Raw genomic sequence first — 11,207 nt, 5'->3', positions numbered from 1 at the left:
AGGAGATATAGAGGTAAAGGAGGAGATATAGAGGTAGAGGAGGTGATGTAGAGGTAGAGAAGGACATATAGAGGTAGAGGAGGTGATGTAGAGGAGGAGATATAGAGGTAGAAGAGGAGATGTAGAGGTAGAAGAGATGTAGAGGTAGAGGAGGAGATGTAGAGATAGAGCAGGTGATGTAGAGGTAGAGGAGTAGATATAGAGGTAGAGGAGTAGATATAGAGGTAGAGGAGGTGATGTAGAGGTAGAGGAGTAGATATAGAGGTAGAGGTAGAGGAGTAGATGTAGAGGTAGAGGAGGAGATATAGAGGTAGAGGAGGAGATATAGAGGTAGAGGAGGAGATGTAGAGGTAGAGGAGGATATGTAGAGGAGGAGATGTAGAGGTAGAGGAGGAGATGTAGAGGTAGAGGAGGAGATGTAGAGGTAGAGGAGGAGATGTAGAGGAGGAGATGTAGAGGTAGAGGAGGAGATGTAGAGGAGGAGATGGAGATGTAGAGGTAGAGGAGGAGATGTAGAGGTAGAGGAGGAGATGTAGAGGTAGAGGAGGAGATGTAGAGGAGGAGATGTAGAGGAGGAGATGTAGAGGAGGAGATGGAGATGTAGAGGTAGAGGAGGAGATGTAGAGGTAGAGGAGGAGATGTAGAGGTAGACGAGGAGATGTAGAGGAGGAGATATAGAGGTAGAAGAGGAGATGTAGAGGAGGAGATTATAGGAGGAGATTATAGGAGCAGATATAGAGGTAGAGGAGGTGATGTAGAGGTAGAGGAGGTGATATAGGAGGTGATGTAGAGGTAGAGGAGGAGATATAGAGGTAGAGGAGGAGATATAGAGGTAGAGGAGGAGATATAGAGGTAGAGGAGGAGATATAGAGGTAGAGTAGGAGATATAGAGGTAGAGTAGGAGATATAGAGGTAGAGTAGGAGATATAGAGGTAGAGGAGGTGATGTAGAGGTAGAGGAGGTGATATAGAGGTAGAGGAGGTGATATAGAGGTAGAGGAGGTGATGTAGAGGAGGAGATATAGAGGTAGAGGAGGTGATATAGAGGTAGAGGAGGTGATATAGAGGTAGAGGAGGTTATATAGAGGAAGAGGAGGTGATATAGAGGTAGAGGAGGTGATATAGAGGTAGAGGAGGTGATATAGAGGTAGAGGAGGTGATATAGAGGAAGAGGAGGTGATATAGAGGTAGAGGAGGTGATATAGAGGTAGAGGAGGTGATATAGAGGTAGAGGAGGTGATATAGAGGTAGAGGAGGTGATATAGAGGTCGAGGAGGTGATGTAGAGGTAGAGGAGGAGATGTAGAGGAGGTGATATAGAGGTAGAGGAGGTGATGTAGAGGAGGTGATATAGAGGTAGAGTAGGAGATATAGAGGTAGAGGAGGAGATATAGAGGTAGAGGAGGTGATGTAGAGGTAGAGGAGGAGATATAGAGGTAGAGGAGGAGATGTAGAGGAGGAGATATAGAGGTAGAGGGGGTGATATAGAGGTAGAGGGGGAGATATAGAGGTAGAGGAGGAGATGTAGAGGAGGAGATGTAGAGGAGGTGATATAGCGGTAGAGGAGGTGATATAGAGGTAGAGGAGGTGATATAGCGGTAGAGGAGGTGATATAGAGGTAGAGGAGGTGATATAGAGGTAGAGGAGGTGATATAGAGGTAGAGGAGGTGATGTGGAGGTAGAGGAGGCGGTGGGGAGGTTAGGAGGAGGAGAGTAAGGGGGTTGGAGCTGGGACATTTTCAGCTTCCAGGAATTGTGTACTGATCCTTGCGATATGGGGACATGCATTATCATGCTGAAACATGAGGTGATGGCGGGAGATGAATGGCACTGCAATGGGCCTCAGGATCTCGTCACGGTATCTCTGTGCATTCAAATTGCCATTGATCAAATGAAATTGTGTTCGTTTTCCGTAGCTTATGGCTGCCATTACCCATAACACCACCGCCACCATGGGGCCCTCTGTTCACAACGTTGACATCAGTAAACCGCTCACCCACACGACGCCATACAGGCTGTCTGCCATCTGCCCGGTACAGTTGAAACCGGGATTCATCCGTGAAGAACACACTTCTCCAGCGTGCCAGTGGTTATTGAAGGTAAACTTTGACCACTGAAATCTGTTACAACCCTAAACCCTGAACCCTGGTGAGGACGACGAGCACGCAGATTATTTTACCTGAGATGGTTTCTGGGAGTATGTGCAGAAATTATTCGGTTGTACAAACCCCCAGTTTCATTAGCTGTCCAGGTGGCAGGTCTCAGACGATCCCACAGTTTCATCAGCTGTCCAGGTGGCAGGTCTCAGACGATCCCACAGTTTCATCAGCTGTCCAGATGGCAGGTCTCAGACGATCCCACAGTTTCATCAGCTGTCCAGGTGGCAGGTCTCAGACGATCCCACAGTTTCATCAGCTGTCCAGGTGGCTGGTCTCAGACGATCCCACAGTTTCATCAGCTGTCCAGGTGGCAGGTCTCAGACGATCCCACAGTTTCAACAGCTGTCCAGGTGGCTGGTCTCAGGTCCCACAGTTTCATCAGCTGTCCAGGTGGCAGGTCTCAGACGATCCCACAGTTTCATCAGCTGTCCAGGTGGCTGGTCTCAGACGATCCCACAGGTGAAGAAGACGGACGCGGAGATCCTGGGCTGGTGGTGGTTACATTTGGTCATGAGTCTGGTTGGACATACTGACAAATTCTCTAAAACGACGTTGGAGGCGGCTTATGGTAGAGAAATGAACATTCATTTCTCTGGCAACAGCTCTGTTGGACATTCCTGCAGTCAGCATGCCAATTGTACACTCCCTCAAATCTTGGAGAAATCTGTGGCATTGTGTTTTGTGACAAAACTGAACATTTTAGAGTGGCCTTTTATTTTATTGTCCCCAGCAAATCAAATCAAAATCAAATCATATCAAATTGCATTAGTCACATGCGCTGAATACAGTGAAATGCTCCTTAACCAACATTGCAGTTTTAAAAAATATATATGAAATAAATACAAAGTATGAATAAGAAATAAAAGTAACAAGTAATTAAAGAGCAGCAGTAAAATAACAATAGCGAGACTATATACAGGGGGGTACCTGTACAGAGTCAATGTGCAGGGGCACCGGTTTATTTAGGTAATATGTAGATGTAGGTAGAGTTATTAAAGTGACTATGCATAGATGATAACAACAGAGAGTAGTGTGGGAGAAATTATATACATGATTTTGGTAACACAAGAGAAAGATACACTTATGGGTTCATTTCCTGTTCTGGTAAAATGCAATGACTATTGTATAGGGCAGGAAGCAGTTAAAGGCCATGGGGGTATGGGACAGCTGGGAAACACTAAAAATGCAGACACATAGACGCCTAGACCAGCTGGACATACAAAGATCAGAGGGATAGAAAAAGGAGGGGGTCAGCCAAATGACCAACTGATGGATTACAGACGTCAATCGCATCACAGGGGAGACACATAAGTCTGTTTGATCTTAGACAACCATATGAAGAGAAGGCGACCATGGCAGCTGGACACACTAAAAACTAGAGATAAAAAAAGGCCACAGGAAAGGGGGATGTATATTATCTTTAGGTCAAAGCAAGGGTCTTGTCATCATTATAATCTGGCCGAAAGCAGATGTGGGCGTTACTGGGCTGAACAAGCAGGATTGGGATGTAACTGTATTTGCATTGGGGGATGAACTGATGATGTATGTGTGGGTATAAAATGAAGAGTGAGAGCTCTGTAAAGGTGTGTGTTCCGCGGGCCGCTCCGGCTTATGATACTTGTGTATTAAAAGTCTATATTGATTTTCACAAAGTTCTTGGTTGTGTCATATTTGAACCGATTTGCCACTACAGTAGCAGCAGTGTAAAAGATGGAGGGGGCAATGCAAATAATCTGGGTAGCCATTAGCCATTAGCCATTAGCTGTTCAGGAGTCTTATTTCTTGGGTGTAGACGCTGTTTAGAAGCCTCTTGGACCTAGACTTGGCACTCCGGTACCGCTTGCTGTGCGGTATCAGAGAGAACAGTCTATGACTAGGGTGGCTGGAGTCTTTGACAATTTTTAGGGCCTTCCTCTGACACCGCCTGGTATAGAGGTCCTGGATGGCAGGAAGCTTTACCCCGGTGATGTACTGGGCAGTACGCATTACTCTCTGTAGTGCCTTGCTATCGGAGGCCGAGCAGTTGCCATACCAGGCAGTGATGCAACCAGTCAGGATGCTCTCGGTGGTGCAGCTGTAGAACCTTTTGAGGATTTGAGGACCAATGACAAATCTTTTTAGTCTCCTGAGGGGGGGAAAAGGTGTTGTCGTGCCCTCTTCAGGACTGTCTTGGTGTATTTGGACCATTTGTTGGTGATGTGGACACCATGGAATTTGAAGCTCTTGACCTGCTCCACTACATATGAGAATGGGGGATGTGCCTGGCACCCTTTTTCCTCTCGTCCACAATCATCTCCTTTGTCATGTATTGATCACATTGAGGGATTAAGGGTTGTTTTCCTGGCAACACACGGCCAGGTCTCTAATCTCCTCCCTATATGCTGTCTCGTCGTTGTTGATGACTGTTGTGTCCTCGGCAAACTTAATGATGGTGTTGGAGTCGTGCCTGGCCGTGCAGTCATGAGTGAACAGGGAGTACAGGAGGGGACTAAGCACGCACCCCTGAGGGGTACCTGTGTTGAGGATCAGCATGCCAGATGTGTTGTTGCCTACCCTTACCACCTGGGAGCTGTTCAGTCCCAGGGTCCTTAACTTAGTGATGAGCTTTGAGGGCACTATGGTGTTGAACGCTGAGCTCTAGTCAATGAACAGCATTCTCACATAGGTGTTCCTTTTTTCCAGGTAGGAAAAAGGGCAGTGTGGAGTGCAATAGAGATTGCATCTCTGTGGATCTGTTAGGGCGTTATGCAACTTGGAGTGGGTCTAGGGTTTCTGGGATAAGGGTGTTAAAGTGAGCCATGACCAGCCTTTCAAAGCACTTCATCGGTATAGACGTGTTGGTATTACAGACTCGGACATGGAGAGGTTGAAAATGTCTTGGTTGGTTGGTCAGAGCATGCTCGCAGTACACGTCCTAGTAATCCATCTGGCCCTGCGGCCTTGTGAATGTTGACCTGTTTAAAGGTTTTACTCACATCGGCTGCGGAGAGCGTAATCACACAGTCTTCCGGAACAGCTGGTGCTCTCATGCATGTTTCAGTGTTATTTACCTCGAAGCGAGCATAGAAGTAGTTTAGCTCGTCTGGTAGTCTCGTGTCACTGGGCAGCTCTTGGCTGTGCTTCCATTTGTAGTCTGTAATAGTTTGCAAGCCCTAAGACATCAGACGAGCGTCAGAGCCGGTGTAGTATGATTCGATCGTAGTCCTGTATTGACTTTTTGTCTGTTTGATGGTTTGTCGGAGGGCATAGCGGGATTTCTTATAAGCTTCCGGGTTAGAGTCCCGCTCTAGCCTTTAGCTCAGTGCGGATGTTGCCTGTAATCCATGGCTTCTGGTTGGGGTATGTACGTACGGACACTGTGGGGACGACGTCATCGACAAACTTATTGATGAAGCCAATGTACTCCTCAATGCAATCGAAGGAATCCCGGAACATGTTCCAGTCTGTGCTAGCAAAACAGTCCTGTAGTTTAGCATCTGCTTCATCTGACCACTTCCGTATTGAGCGAGTCACTGGTACTTCCTGCTTTAATTTTTGCTTGTAAACAGGAATCTGGAGGGTAGAATTATGGTCAGATTTGCCAAATGGAGGGCGAGGGAGAGCTTTGTATAGATACTCTACCCCAGGCAAGCAAAACCTTGAGACTTCCTTAGATATTGTGCACCAGCTATTGTTTACAAATATGCATAGGCCCCTGCCCTGTGTCTTACCAGACGCCATTGTTCTGTCCTGTCGATACAGCGTATAACCAGCCAGCTGTATGTTGATAGTGTCGTCGTTCAGCCACGACTCTGTGTAGGATAAGATATTACAGTTTTGAATGTCCCGTTGGTAGTTTAATCTTCCGCGTAGGTCATCGATTTTATTTTCCAAAGATTGCACGTTTGCTAGCAGAATGGAAGGCAGTGGTGGTTTATTCGATCGCCTACCAGCTCGCCCTCTGGACCATTTTTCTCTGCCTTCTCTTCACACAAATGACGGGGATCTGGGCCTGTTCCCAGGAGAGCAGTATGTCGTTCACGTCAGGCTCGTCGGACTCGTTAAAGGAAAAAAAAATATTCTGACAGTTCCTGGTGAATAATCCCAATTCTGATGTCCAGAAGCTCTTTTCGGTCATAAGAAACGGTAGCAGCAACATTATGTACATAATAACTTACAAACAACGCGAAAGAAACAAACAAAAAAAACACAATTGGATCGGAACACAATTGGATCGGAAGCGGTACGGAGCTCGATTTGGCCTCCACAAGCCTCTGCGTCACATCCTCCCTCCATACGGAGCAAGCATAAATAGCCTTTTACTGCTGCGTCATCTCAGAGCTTCAGGGGAGACTTACTGCTGTGTCATCTCAGAGCTTCAGGGGAGACTTACTGCTGTGTCATCTCAGAGCTTCAGGGGAGACTTACTGCTGTCTCATCTCAGAGCTTCAGGGGAGACTTACTGCTGTGTCATCTCAGAGTTCCAAGGGAGACTTACTGCTGTGTCATCTCAGAGTTCCAAGGGAGACTTACTGCTGTGTCATCTCAGAGCTTCAGGGGAGACTTACTGCTGTGTCATCTCAGAGTTCCAGGGGAGACTTACTGCTGTGTCATCTCAGAGTTCCAGGGGAGACTTACTGCTGTGTCATCTCAGAGCTTCAGGGGAGACTTACTGCTGTGTCATCTCAGAGCTTCAGGCGAGACTTACTGCTGTGTCATCTCAGAGTTCCAGGGGAGACTTGCTGCTGTGTCATCTCAGAGTTCCAGGGGAGACTTACTGCTGTGTCATCTCAGAGCTTCAGGCGAGACTTACTGCAGTGTCATCTCAGAGCTTCAGGGGAGACTTACTGCTGTGTCATCTCAGAGCTTCAGGGGAGACTTACTGCTGTTTCATCTCAGAGCTTCAGGGGAGACTTACTGCTGTGTCATCTCAGAGCTTCAGGCGAGACTTACTTCTGTGTCATCTCAGAGCTTCAGGGGAGACTTACTGCTGTGTCATCTCAGAGCTTCAGGGGAGACTTACTGCTGTGTCATCTCAGAGCTTCAGGGGAGACTTACTGCTGTGTCATCTCAGAGTTCCAGGGGAGACTTACTGATGGGTCATCTCAGAGTTCCAGGGGAGACTTACTGCTGTGTCATCTGAGAGCTTCAGGGGAGACTTACTGCTGTGTCATCTCAGAGCTTCAGGCGAGACTTACTGCTGTCTCATCTCAGAGCTTCAGGGGAGACTTACTGCTGTGTCATCTCAGAGTTCCAGGGGAGACTTACTGCTGAGTCATCTCAGAGTTCCAGGGGAGACTTACTGCTGTGTCATCTCAGAGTTCCAGGGGAGACTTACTGCTGTGTCATCTCAGAGTTAATGTATGTGGGCGTCGACATTATCTTAGTCTATTACAAAGTCCTAAAAATAACCAACATATCTCTCTCTCATCCTGTCTATCTATCTCTTCTCTCTCTGTATCTCTCTTTCCTCTCTCTCTCTCTTTGTTTCTCCTCTCTTTCTGTCTCTCTCTTTGTCCCTCTTAGTCATTGTCCGCTGCCCATGGCGTGGCGGGGCGTGGTCTGGACGCCACAGGAGGCGGGGTCAGGCGTCTCCGCAGAGACCTCCGTGATTCGCTGCCGTACGAGGCCGGGATGATGTCCTATCCTGGGGAGTCGGCTGACGTCCTGACCCGACGGGGGGGTAACGAGCTGCTCTATCAACCAGAGGAGTGGAGGGGGCAGGGCTTAAGACATGCTGTGCAGCAATTGGTGGAGAACGACGAGAGGCATGAACAGGAAACGGCGTACCTGGCCGGTTTGCTCCGCCTCCTCAGTGAAGCTGAAGGAGCTGCCGGAGAGGAGGGAGGTGAGGAGGACCATGGGCCAGGGGACTTCCAAGGGCCCTATACCCGTGACTATGATGAAACAGAGCAGGGGATGAGAATGGGAAAGCCCCAGGCTGCAGCTCCATGGCAGGGCCTACTGGACCCCCAGCTCACCCAGGCTCTGCTCAACAGATACAGGCAGGAGAGGCTGCAGCAGCAGGCCGCGTTACCAGGTCTACCAGCCGCCATCAACAGGTTTACAGATGACAGGCTGGAAACAGGCAGCCAGGACCAAGACCAGGAGGCTCTGAGGTAAGGAGAGGGAGGGAGAGAGAAAAGAGAGAGACAGAGGGAAGAGAGCACAGAGAAATGTGAATATACACAGAGGGTACAAAACATTAGGAACACCTTCTCATTCCATGACGTAGACTGACCAGGTGAATCCAGGTGAACGCTCTGATCCCTTATTGATGTCTCTTAAGGATGACGCAGAATACAGTTCCCATGCAGGAACATCACTCAGCGGAATTTCAGAGCGCCACCTATAGTTTTTGATAAAACTCAAACTTTCATTAAACTTTCATTAAAATACACATTCAAGGTAGTGAATTAAAGCTACACTCGTTGTGAATGTATCCACCAAGTCAGATTTGTAAAATGCTTTTCGGCGAAAGCATGAGAAGCTATTATCTGATAGCATGTACCCCCAAAATACTTCAACGTCACTTAACACGACAGATTTTGCGGTAGCCGGCGCTACCTAAAACGCAGAAATAAAATATAAAACATTCATTACCTTTGACGAGCTTCTTTCTTGGCACTCCTAGATGTCCCATAAACATCACTGTTGGGTCTTTTTTTTGATTAAATCGGTCCATATATACCTATACATATATATATATAGCCTAGATATCGATCTATGAAGATTGTGTAATCAAGGAAAAAACTGAGTAGATAACGCAACGTCATTTTTTTAAATTCAAAAAGTCGACGATAAACTTTCACAAAACACTTTGAAATACTTTTGTAATGCAAATGTAGGTATTAGTAAACGTTAATAACCTATCAAAATGATCACGGGGCGATGTGTATTCAATAGCTCCACGTCCTGATATCGTGTCCAAATATTCCTCAACCAAAACATCCGAATGGCACAGATACACAATCAATGTCTCAAGGCTTAAAAATCCTTCTTTAACCCGTCGCCTCCCCTTCATCTACACTGATTTTAAGTGGATTTAAAACCTGTTAGGGCTCATGCGAATTTTCGCAGCTTTTTGTTAAAAATCGCGCAACATTTCAGCGCCCTGCTACTCATGCCAGGAATATAGTATATTCCTGGCATGAATTCGCTGCCTTGTTTCGGTTTGACCAAGAAACAAATCCGAGACAAATGACAAGACTGTTGACATCGTGTGGAAGCTGTAGGTATTGCAACCTCGGCCCCATTTAATGTGGTTCACGTTTAACAATTGGTTGAAGTGGCGCATGGATATATTTTCCCATTTTCAGTGATCAGATTTTCCTGCACTTTTCGATGAAAAGCACGTTCTGTTATAGTCACAGCCGTGATTTAACCAGTTTTATAAACGTTTGAGTGTTTTCTATCCACACATACTAATCATATGCATATACTATATTCCTGGCATGAGTAGCAGGGCGCTGAAATGTTGCGCGATTTTTAACAAAAAGCTGCGAAAATTCGCATGAGCCCTAACAGGTTTTAAATCCACTTAAAATCAGTGTAGATGAAGGGGAGGCGACGGGTTAAAGAAGGATTTTTAAGCCTTGAGACATTGATTGTGTATCTGTGCCATTCAGAGGGTGAATGGGCAAGTCAAAATATTTAAGTACCTTTGAATGGGGTATGGTAGTAGGTGCCTGGCGTGCTGTTTTTCGAGTGTGTCAAGAACTGCAATGCTGCTGGGTTTTTAGCGCTCAACAGTTTCCCGTGTGTATCAAGAATGGTCCACCACCCAAAGGACATCCAGCCAACTTGACGTCAACATGGCCCAGCATCCCTGTGGAATGCTTTCGACACCTTGTAGAGAACCTCCTCTCTTCTGATGGCAAAAGGGGGGGGGGCAATTTTCTACACTCAGTTATGTAGCTATTGAATGTACACTAGCTAGCAGGGTATAATGTTTTGGTAGTAAAATGTAAACATAATTCATGTTATTATCACTGTGTCTCTAGATACCTCGTAACCAAGATCCTGTCCAGCATTAGTCCCAACAACCCCCAGGGTTCGTCAGTCCGCCGGGCGAGGAGGGACCTGGTGTCTTTGTCTGGTGGTGGGGGTGAAGGGGTCAGAGCAGCCTCAGAACCAGTCTTCCACAGATCCCGTCGCTCCCTGGTCTCCCCTCCTACTCCCTCCCCCAGCCGGGAGCCCTCTCCGGGGCTTCTGAGGGTCAAGAGGCTGGGGTACATGGAAGAGGGCCCTGGATTGCTTGGGGGAGAGAGGGAGGGCCACAAGACCCCAAACCATGCTGTGGGGTTACAGAGGATGAAGAGGATCGACACCGAACTACAGGCCCAGCCTGGTGGGAGGCCCAGCCGCAGGAGAAGAGCCCTGAACTACGACCCCCAAGCACTAACCCACGACCCCGAGCTGCTGGTCCAACACATCCTACACTACCTGCCACAGTAGAGAGGGAGAGATAGAGAGAGAGATGGAGAGACAGAGAGAGAGAGAGATGGAGAGAGAGAAACAGAGAGAGATATAGATATAGATGGAGTGAGATATATAGAGGGAGAGAGAGCGATAGAGAAGCAGAGAGAGATAGACAGATGGAGAGAGAGAAACAGAGAGAGATATAGATGGACAGAGAGATATGGAGAGAGATGGATAGAGAGAAGGAGAGAGAGATGGAGAGATGGACAGAGAGAGATATAGAGGGAGAGAGAAGCAGAGAGATAGAGAGATGGAGAGAGATAGAGAGAGAGATATAGAGGGAGAGAGAAGCAGAGAGATAGAGAGATGGAGAGAGAAGGAGAGAGAGATGGAGAGATGGACAGAGAGAGATATAGAGGGAGAAAGAAGCAGAGAGATAGAGAGATAGAGAGAGAGATATAGAGGGAGAGAGAAGCAGAGAGAGATAGACAGATGGACAGAGAGAGATAGAGAGAGATATAGAGGGAGAGAGAAGCAGAGAGAGTAAGACAGATGGAGATATGGAGATACATGGATAGAGAGAGATAGAGAGATGGAGAGAGATAGAGAGATAGCCTCATGCTTATTAACAGTGTAGTAACACCTTCTAA

The 11,207-nt window shown here is 47.2% G+C and overlaps 1 protein-coding gene across 1 annotated transcript in view; it reads left to right on the top strand.

Moving 5' to 3' along the window:
* The window catches only part of pcsk1nl (proprotein convertase subtilisin/kexin type 1 inhibitor, like), a 20,199-nt gene extending 9,485 nt beyond the window's left edge, over positions 1–10,714 (top strand). Inside the window, exons 2-3 of the mRNA XM_046337966.1 lie at positions 7,663–8,255; positions 10,140–10,714. Coding sequence (XP_046193922.1) covers positions 7,663–8,255; positions 10,140–10,593 — 1,047 coding nt within the window. The 3' untranslated portion in view covers positions 10,594–10,714. The remainder of the gene's footprint in view (positions 1–7,662; positions 8,256–10,139) is intronic.
* Positions 10,715–11,207: the final 493 nt, after the last annotated feature.

Source organism: Oncorhynchus gorbuscha, linkage group LG03 (assembly GCF_021184085.1).
Source record: "Oncorhynchus gorbuscha isolate QuinsamMale2020 ecotype Even-year linkage group LG03, OgorEven_v1.0, whole genome shotgun sequence".
In the NCBI taxonomy this organism is placed as follows: Eukaryota; Metazoa; Chordata; class Actinopteri; order Salmoniformes; family Salmonidae; genus Oncorhynchus; species Oncorhynchus gorbuscha.
The sequence above is the reverse complement of the archived record's forward strand: the minus strand, read 5'-3'. Positions and strand labels throughout refer to the sequence as shown.